This window comes from Larimichthys crocea, chromosome XXIV (assembly GCF_000972845.2).
Source record: "Larimichthys crocea isolate SSNF chromosome XXIV, L_crocea_2.0, whole genome shotgun sequence".
NCBI lineage: Eukaryota > Metazoa > Chordata > Actinopteri > Sciaenidae > Larimichthys > Larimichthys crocea.
This window is the reverse complement of record NC_040034.1, coordinates 2041544-2051170: the sequence shown is the minus strand read 5'-3', so window position 1 is coordinate 2051170 and position 9627 is coordinate 2041544. Positions and strand designations below refer to the sequence as shown.

The window sequence follows — 9627 nt, the reverse complement described above, 5'->3', positions numbered from 1 at the left end:
ACTTCGGTTTTGTTCGACTTGGTGGTAAATACAAATGTCGGAACGGACAAATCTCTAAGAGGGATAATACATGGTTGTTTCAAGTTTGTAAACACTTAATATCATGCATCCTTCAATGTGCAATAAGAGACCATTTAGGACATATATGTTGCAAACTGAAGCACTTTTAAATTCGAGGCCACACTTTTTGTAGAAAGACTCACCAGGAGGAGGAGGATGACCCTCCTGCAGTAGCAAAGCTTGAATCTCAGGTGAGCATGTTCAATATATAACCGGAAAATGTTTATTGTCATGTCTGGATGATGGATAATTATGCACAACCATTGTTTTGGACATTAACGTGAGTTATTCTATTCCAAAAAAAAAAAAAAATTACATTAAAAGGTATTAATTTTTAATAGATTATTGAAATTAAAAGTATATATATATTTGTTTTCAAATATATAAATATATCATAGTATCATTAACCTGACGATGAAAACAAATCTGAGAGTGAAGCAATCAGCATAATTGGCAAATGACATAGATAAGCATAGGTTCTGTCATGTTTTGGTCCTTTCAAAAAAAAAAAGAAAAGAAAGAAAACGGGACAAGAAAAATAAACAAATCATATCGACAAAATTATTTTAAGTACAAAAAATAGTGCAAAACCCACATAACTGCTCTTTGAAATGGGTTTATCTCAGTAGTATACAGTAGATTAAAATCAGCCAGCTTAACGTGAAGGGTGTTATTCCAAAATGCTGCATATCCAATCTTGGATAAAAAACATTTTTGGTGCTTCTCCTACGTATATACGTGATTTAATACTCTAAAAATCGAAGAAAATGGATGAAAAAACGTCTATTTTTTACTTCATGCCTGCGATCGTTTTCCATGAGTCCTGTGATTTTCTTTGGTGGATATCTCATTTTGGAATGAAACTCTTCAAATTCACTTTGCCTGTCCTCTGAACGCGTGTACAGCAGTTTGGGTAATGAGGATCTATTAACGCCCCCCGTCATATCTCATCCCTCAGCCACAGTAGACTTCTTAAAGAGTGCCGTCTGATCAAGGTATCCAGACCGACTCTTAACGTTTTCGGATGGGGGAAAGAAAAAAAAATCAAGACAACTCTGTGAAATTAAGCAACTCTTTGGTGTCGGGAAAAGAACACGGCCTGCGAGCCTTACAGTATGTCACGTTGCCTGAACCTGCACTATCAGATTTGTGTCCAAGCTGTCCTGTTAATTACAACATTTGGCAGCGATCTGGACCTGACAAAGTCTTTGTCTCTCTTTTTCAAAATAAAAAAAAATAAAAAGACCAGAACAGGTAATGCTTCCCAACATTGACACAAATAGCAGCGTATTCCTCGCACCTTCATGGAAAAAAAAGAAATCTAATTACAAGAGAACTCTAGTTAATCACATTGAAAAAACACGTCAAGCAAAAACAAAAACCTCAAAAAAAGACCTATTGTAATACACTGTATCTATGTAGCATTATAAATATTGGCGCCCATACACATATTCCTGAATATATGTATGTTCACAAACACACAGACACACAGACATACACATAGGTAGAGGTTAGCATATATGCGTCATGAGGCAAAGGCAGAAGAGAAACAGTTTCTTTAAGTGAGATGACCAATGGCACTGCGCGGATCTCTGTGGTGCTCGGTCATTTCTACTGGCAGCTACGAATACAAAGACATTTCTTTTGTGCTGTAAGAGACACACATGCTTTCCCCCCCCCCCTACGAACAGAGAAATGAAAAAAAATAAAAATAAATCAACTTCAGCCGTGACAAAAATGCCAAAAAGAAATCTGAATAACCATGTTTAGATAGAATCTTTATCACACACAAAAAAAAACATAAAATTGTAACCAAAATATACATTTATGCTAATAATCTTCAACTTGTCCTTCTCCCATGTAGCTACAGCCCCTCGAAAACTAGAAGAACAACTTCAGGGTTTGTTTTTTCCAGTGTATCAACTATTAATTTTTCTAATAGATCAATGTAAACTCTTCATCGGGAGAGGGGGGGGGCGTAAACATTTTCAGCACTTTTTTTTGCGTGTTTACTTGACAAAATGGAAAAAAAAATATATATATATATAATTTAATGCCCGACGTACAAACTTATTTCACTTCATATCTATTATACTGTTCCAAATAAATAATCTAATTTAAATTAAACTCTCAGAAAACACGCCGTTAAAACAAACTTGGTTTGGAAAAAAACGCTGTAAAAAAAGAAAAAGCAATGGTCGGTGATGGAACTAGCGACACTACCAGCCCTTATTCGGTGAGAGGCAACAAGATTCATCATCTCCCCGTCTAATTCTCTACGGTTTGAAGTGCTCGAAAAAAAAGGCCCATTCTGGACTAACAAAAGAAAAGAACTTCTAAAAAATAAGAAACGAACATAAACAAGTCCATCACTGATTCAAACTTACATCTTCATTGACTTGATTAGATTTCAAGGACAAAGGGGGTCATCAGACTTTTCTCCTCATTTCAGGTCCACTGTGTTTGGCAGCGACACCGTAAAGGGCAGAGAAAGGAAAAGAGAACAATCAGGCCTCCACAAGTACGTGTTTTGCAGAATTGTCTTTCCTCTTTCAGAACAAAACAGCAGGGTGTGTAGATATATATATGAGATATATATGAGTGCATGACTGATGGGATACGTAAGCCCCCCCCCCTCTCTCCTCGTTCTGCGGACTGATCGTGAACGTCGCCGCTCTCGAAAGTGAAATGGAAAGAGAGATTCCTAAAGGGCTTCTCTTCATCCATTCCTTTCCGTTCTCGTTACGTTGGGGGTGGGGTGGGGGGGTCGGCCAGCGTCTACTCCGCGGCAGTCCTCCGGTGACTGAGGTAAATGCAGAGTGTGTGATATTGTGCTGAGAATAAAAGCATGAGTCTTGTTGAGCAGAACCTGCCCCGTGGAGAGAGAGACGGAGAAGAGAAGAAGAGGGGACCTGCAGCTCCTAAGAGACACTGGTGTTTGCATGATTACAGAGTCTGATGCTCCACACACTATCAGAGCTGGTACCACTTCTTATCTTTGTACTTCAGCATCATCTGGAGGGAGAAGAGAGGAAAAAAAATCACGAGTCAGAAAAAAAACTTTGAAACTAAACTTGAAAATGTTTGAGGCGGCTCAGGGAGAAACGGCGTTACATCATGAGCATGTTTGGAAAAGGACTCCGCGCTGGCCATCATGGCTGCCGTTCGTTCCTCCAGCTCGCCTAGTTTCTGCCCTCTCTCGTCCAGAGCTATCCGAGCGCGGGCCAGGTCTCCCACGACCCCGGAGGCTGCGCCTTTCATTCCCTCCATGCCGCCTGGGCCGGGGATGTGTTGGGCCAGGCTACGGGAGGCCTTGCCAGCAGCTGTTTCGCCAACTACCAAAAAGGAAAAAATCCATTTTAATGTTCAAAGTGAAATCAAATGGCACCTTGGAAGTGATAAATCTTCTGTGGTGGCTTTGGTCAGCCAGTGACATTAAAAAAAGGAACAAGATATATGATATAAATGTAATTAAATTATGAGAACTCACAGAGGTCCTCCCTGTCCAGAGACTGAGCTCCTCCACCAAAAAGGCCTTTGAAGAAACCTCTGTTAGGAGCCTCTGGTGTCTCCACAGGGGTAAATAACTCACTGAGCATCTCCTGAGGAAGACAGAAACATCAGCGCGTCTTATTTTAATCTGCTGAAATATAGCCTGACCTATAAAGTATCAAACCTTTCTTTGGAATACAGACCGCAACATTTTATGTGCCGATAATAAACATGAAATTATGCAATTTCACTTTTATGGAACGGAAAAGTGTCTTTTTGAGTGCGACACAACAAACTCATTCACTAATTAAGAGTATCTTGCCTGCAGGTTATCGCAGGTCTCCTGGCTGTACGTGATCCTCTGGATCTCGGTGGCGGAGGTGAGGTATAGGGCCTGACCCAGGTTAGAGAAGCAGAACGTTCTGGCTATACGCATGTCTGTCAGCGGCAGGTAGTTCACGTCCAGCAGAGGCCTTAGACTGGGTAAACTGTGACGACACAAAGAGGAGAGATTGTTTTAAACTTGAGTTAATATGCAGCAGTGTCTTTATATTTTGCAAAGCAGAAGCAATCACACCTCAGAGTCATGATGTGCCCGTTAGCGCAGAAACAGGCGATGCAGTTCGCTCCGGCCATCTGCACGACGTCGGCCCTCAGCACGAAGGAGGTCTCCGTGATGTTGTGTTTGTAGATGCGCGTTTGGGAGGGCATGGCGACCACCTTGGCCTGCTTCTCCGAACACAGCACGGCAAACTGGCCCTCTTGACCCTCTTGTGACGCGGGAGGGGAGGCCGGCCTGCGCCTCCTGCTCTTCTCCTTCTCCTTCTCCTCGTCCGAGGCGTTCGGGTCATACCACGGCTCGTAGGAAGGGGGCAGCAGAGCTCCAGTGGCGTCCAGCAGGGCCATGGTCAGAATGCCTCCTTTGAGACTGACCAGCGTGCCTGAAGAATGAGAGACAGACTTCAGACGAGCACAGATCATCCAGATGGATGAGGACAACGAGTGATCTGCACAATAACTATGATGGAAAATAAATAAAATCACATCACCTTGTGTTTGTTTCACCGTTCACTCATATAAAACTTAAAAGTTAGAGAATATCTCAAAATTATCCTGACCTAACCGCGACAATTCACCTTTTTTGGAGGGTTTGGTTCATTTTAAATCTGTTTTTAGCAAATGTTTACTTTAATATTTCTGATATAAAAACATATGTGCAGAGCTGCTATGTTGCAAACACGGTTTGAACAATTCTGATGAATGTACAACGCAGTTCAAGCCTGATCTTTGGTTTATTTTGAAATGAAATACTGAATTAGCCACGATGTGTGTGTGGCACACTTTTAAATTCAGCTTAAAGAGACTGAAAACACTAAGCTGCGGGAGCGTAGATAACTGGCAACTTGCTAATGAAGATACAATTTAATAATAATTTCTTTTCTGGGACTGAAATCGGATCTTTCTGGGAAAAAAACTCATCACACAGACTTCACATGACCACAATTTCTCTCAATTGTCCCCTCTCTGCTACCACTTCCTTTCTAAATTTGATATTTCAGCTATGAAAGGCCAGATAGAGTCATTTTCACTTTCACTTTCCCAGGTCTGTTCGACGACTGTGGCTTGAAGAGATTAAGAGTAGACGAGTTCAGTTCAGCATCTTACCGCAGGAGGAGATGCCAACCATCTGCTGTAGCCTCTGGTCCCCACCACCGGGCGGCAGGCTGAGGGCCACCATCATCACGGAGCCCTGCGTGGTTCCCACCAGCAGACAGGGGCTGACCAGGTTGTCCGTCTTCCTGGGGAAACTCTCGCAGAAGTGAAAGGAGGAGATGGCCTCTCGAGACTCTCGGTCTATGCTGGTCACGCTCGAGCTACGCGAGCGGGTGAATGAGTTATCCTTGGCATCTGGACAGCGGGGGGGACGGGAGAAATGAAGAGAATGAGGAAACGAAGCGGGGTGAGAAGATTACGGAGGACTCAGGAGGTGTTACTGGCATAAACTGCACTGGGTCAAAACTCAGTTAACATGTCAAGAGCTATGTTCTGCTGCCATAAATTTAGTGGAGCACATCCTCGTTAATGTCTTTAATGGAAGTGACCCAGTACAGAAAAAAAAAAGCTTTTTCACATCGAGAGGCTCTTGCTCCGTTTACATCCAAGGATGCTTTTTCTTTAAATCCTCAATGCACTTCTCCTGCAAATAAATTTGACGACAACAGCGTTCTCAATGTGAAAAACAGCGTAAGATGTAAGATGTGCTTGTAGTACTACAGAGACTCCCGAGGAAGGACCGGGTATTTTAAAAAGGAGCAAGAATTATTCATGCCTCGTTACTGTGCTGACGGCAGCTGAAACACAAGCTTTTACCCTAAAAGCTAATGAGGGATCCCGGCAGAAACACGAAAAGATGTGTGACACAGAAGGGGAAGGCTAAAAAACACACACACACACACACACACACACACACACACCGCCCCGTCATGTGTGCGCTCCTCACGAGAGAAAAACTGTAATCAAGAAAAGCAAGATTCTTTTTGGAAACTGGGTGCAGTCAAGTCAAGTGGAACATCCTCAAAAAACCAAAACAAAAAAAAGAATGTGAGAAGATTAGTGTCATATGTCAACCCATACAGAATAAAGCCCCAGCAGCAGCAGCAGCAGCAGCAGCAGCAGTGGTGGCGGTGGTGGTGCTGGTGGTGGTGGGTTAGTACCAGTTATCCCACGTCACACCATGTCAGACCACGGGCTGGTCCACTCACGGGAGCTCACAGGAGGGGCTGACATAGATCTACAGAGGCCCTCCTTCAGGCTCATCACGGCCGGCGCCGGCGCCTTGCCTTCCTTCACATAACAAAAGCGCTTCTTGCTCGCGAGAGAGCGCCGACGTCGGAACCTCTCCTCTGCTCACAGTTGCAAAGAGAGAGTTGGTCTCAGCGTTACAGTACGACACATTTAACGCCAACGTGCCAGTAAAAGCAGTACTCTGAACACAAAGCAGCAGGAGATTCAAACGACAAGAGGGGAAACCTGTGTGGAAAAATGTTTTTAAAAAAGAAGCTCAGTAGTTTTTTTTTTGTTTTGGGCTTACCATGGTCTGGCTTTTGCTCGCTAGACGAGCTAATTTTCCTCGACATCTTGGCTGCAACAGAAACAAATACTCTGTTTTAAGAGGAAAGGATGACGGCTAGAAGTGGAAAATGTTTTTTTTGGAAAAATCAAAAGAGATTCTGAGAAAGAGCATTATTGTTTTTAACTGTGCAAATCAGCGTTCAATCATTGATTTCACTTAATTCTTAAGAGTGGTGATACACATGCTGCAGGACATCTGTTGAAGTACATTATTCCATACACGAGACAGGACTCTGATTCTGATTTCAGTTGATGCATTCAACTTTTTTTTCTTCTCTGCTACCAGGAGTGTTTCCAATGGAAAGTACAAAAACCTCAAAAGTTGCCCGTTGCAGCCTATAACCACCCTTAGAGAAACCCTGAGAATACATCACAGACAAGAGCCTGTAACGTCAAACGAAGCAAAAAGGCAAACAAGAAATAATAATTGCAATACAGTGAACGTAGTTATTGCAAAGACAGTAAGGAGGAAGAAAAATCAGTGTGTAAGCCAAACAGTTAACACTGAACCCTGGAATCAGAGACGCACGCAGCAGAGTGTCTACGGTCAAAGAGAGATGATTCACTTAAACATTTAAGTGACACGGTTAGACATTAGTACTGTAAAGAAGAAGGCACGAAGCAGATTTTCTATGCTGTGATTGAAAGATTTTTGGGGGATATTTTCGATCCAGAGTTGTGAAATCTGCATAGAAAATCTGTCCCTAACATGCATCCTGATTGATTTCGTAAAAATGAACCCCCCCCTCTCCAAAACCACGTGATTAGTAAAAAAAAAATCCATTTCTTGAATGCACTTCTTTGGCTTTCATTGGCACAAGATGCACAGATTTGACGTAGGATTAAAGGCACAGTGTGGTTAGAACGCCGTCATTCAGAGAGAAAAGAGTGAGCGAGTCAAGAGGGAATACGTCTGGATGGATGGATACAGTACCAAAGTCATTGGCAACCGTCTTGGAAAAGCGTCTGCTTTTGAACTTCACTGGAAATAAGGTTCAAAAAGACAAATCAGATGAACTGCGGCCATTTAAAAATAAAAAATAAAAAGCTCATATTTAAGAAGGACATGCAGCTTTTAGCGATACAGTACCCTTCTCTATGAAGTTCTGTTTGCGATCGTCATCTGAATTGCAAGGTGAGGTAGATCCTACGCGACAAAGGGCGAGATTTTTTCAAAATAAAATAATAAAGGATCTGTTTTGGGGCTGTTATGCACGAAGCACTGAGGGCTTACCTGAAGTTGGTGATTTGCAGCGGTCCTCTGAGGCGTTGGACCCGTCGTTGGAGTCGCAGAGTGCTGTAGGAGCCACAAAGGTTGTAATTAAAACACGGCAGAATATAGTCCCACGTCTGAACTACTGTCTTACTTCGCATATATAGCGGAGATAATAAAAAGGACAAAAGCACGGTGGAGGAACTAAGCCACACTTCACAAATCTAGTGCAAATCTGTTGACTCATGGCGTCTGTATGGTTTGTCTAGTCAAATAAGTGGCAGGGTTTAAAAGATACACTGCCTGATTTTGTTAAAGTGCCCCCGAGCTTTAAATCTTCCTCCCAGCTTAGTGCTTTAAAAAAAAAAAAAGTCAATAGCGAGCTTTGGGGAGCTCTGGGAGAACTATATCAGAACCAGGGGAGTTTATCTTTATGAGAAAATTGGAAGGCTTAGAGGAGAGAAATGATAGTGTAGGCGGGGGGGGGAAGAGATTCAGACACAACGTGACTTACTGAGGTGAGATGAGCGTAGTTTTTTCACGGACTTAGTATACAAGTTAGAAAGTCTGGACATGCAAGACGTCACAGGTGGAATGTCTTTTTCCCACACACAGAGAGAGAGAGAGGCCGACAGTGAAAACAGAGAAAACAGTGCAAGAGTAAAAAAAAGAAGAAAGAGTCTCAGAGGCTCGCTGCTGGATGTTTCTAATTGAAATTAAACAGTAAAACATATATCAGATGGTGTTCAGGCAGCGTGCATGAATTAAAAAATTGCTCTTCATGTGGTTTCATGAGTCTTTAGAGCACTGAGACTGAAAAGAATGAGACAGGATGACGAGAGACACAGTAAAAACAAGCAAAGGATCCTTTCTCGGACAGCATCGCAACACACATGCTCCACCGTCTTTGGTCTGTCCAACTGAACAGATGGAGGATCCGTCAGCGATGCCCCCTGTTGAGGGACAGGAGCTACTGCAGGGGGGCAGCGCACATGGTGCGAAGTCACGGCCGATGCCAAGTGTCAGCCCTAACCTCCCAAACCAACCCAGCTAGAGACGCTCAGGTAGTTGTTCAGAGATTACTGAAATAACAATAGTGGAGTGCGGCTCACCTCCAGAGGGCTGCCGTTGTTTGCGCGGGGAGCGAGGCTGCCTCTGGTAGGGGTCAGACGGGCTGTACAGCTCGGATGTGCCCATGTTGACGAGGAGAGTTTTCTGGAGGTAGTCCACCACAGCCAGACCGTTACTGTTTCCAAACACCACGCTGAAACATACGAGGGATGAGGAAGACTCTCTGAACTCTCTGCTATGACACGGGCAGGCTTTATTATTTACAGCGAGAGACACGGTGCGATTAAACTTTCTTGACGTGCACGAATGCAGCTACGGGACAGGGGGATAACCAGCGTGGGCATCGAGTGACGCGAACATGTCACGCAGAGACTTACAGGCCGTAGGAGGAGTTGATAGCCAGGCTGGTGATTGGCTGAGGAGGCTCCCCGCTCACCCACACCAGCTGGATCACCAGCTCCACCTGGTAGCCCGGAGACTGCTTCAGCGGGGAGCTCCGCACCCTGCATCAAACACACAGCGGGGATGAGCGAGAGAGAGCAGGCTGCATTTTCCACTGGAATAAATGATCAGCCTTTGGGTAAGCCACACTGAGAGTATCATCATTTTTCCTTTGCTGTCAAAACATTCTCATCATTTTTTATATTTTTGTGAGGATT

The 9627-nt window shown here is 43.6% G+C and overlaps 1 protein-coding gene across 1 annotated transcript in view; it reads right to left on the bottom strand.

Annotated features, from left to right (window-relative positions):
• Positions 1-630: 630 nt before the first annotated feature.
• Positions 631-9627, bottom strand: part of stxbp5b (syntaxin binding protein 5b (tomosyn)) — a 30322-nt gene continuing 21325 nt past the window's right edge. Inside the window, exons 22-34 of the mRNA XM_027274946.1 lie at positions 9346-9471; positions 9010-9161; positions 7919-7981; positions 7775-7831; positions 7619-7666; positions 6644-6694; positions 6315-6455; positions 5218-5460; positions 4130-4493; positions 3875-4040; positions 3551-3662; positions 3175-3395; positions 631-3075 (exon numbers count right to left, since the gene is read on the bottom strand). Of these exons, the coding sequence (XP_027130747.1) occupies positions 3034-3075; positions 3175-3395; positions 3551-3662; positions 3875-4040; positions 4130-4493; positions 5218-5460; positions 6315-6455; positions 6644-6694; positions 7619-7666; positions 7775-7831; positions 7919-7981; positions 9010-9161; positions 9346-9471 (1786 nt within the window). The 3' untranslated portion in view covers positions 631-3033. The remainder of the gene's footprint in view (positions 3076-3174; positions 3396-3550; positions 3663-3874; positions 4041-4129; positions 4494-5217; positions 5461-6314; positions 6456-6643; positions 6695-7618; positions 7667-7774; positions 7832-7918; positions 7982-9009; positions 9162-9345; positions 9472-9627) is intronic.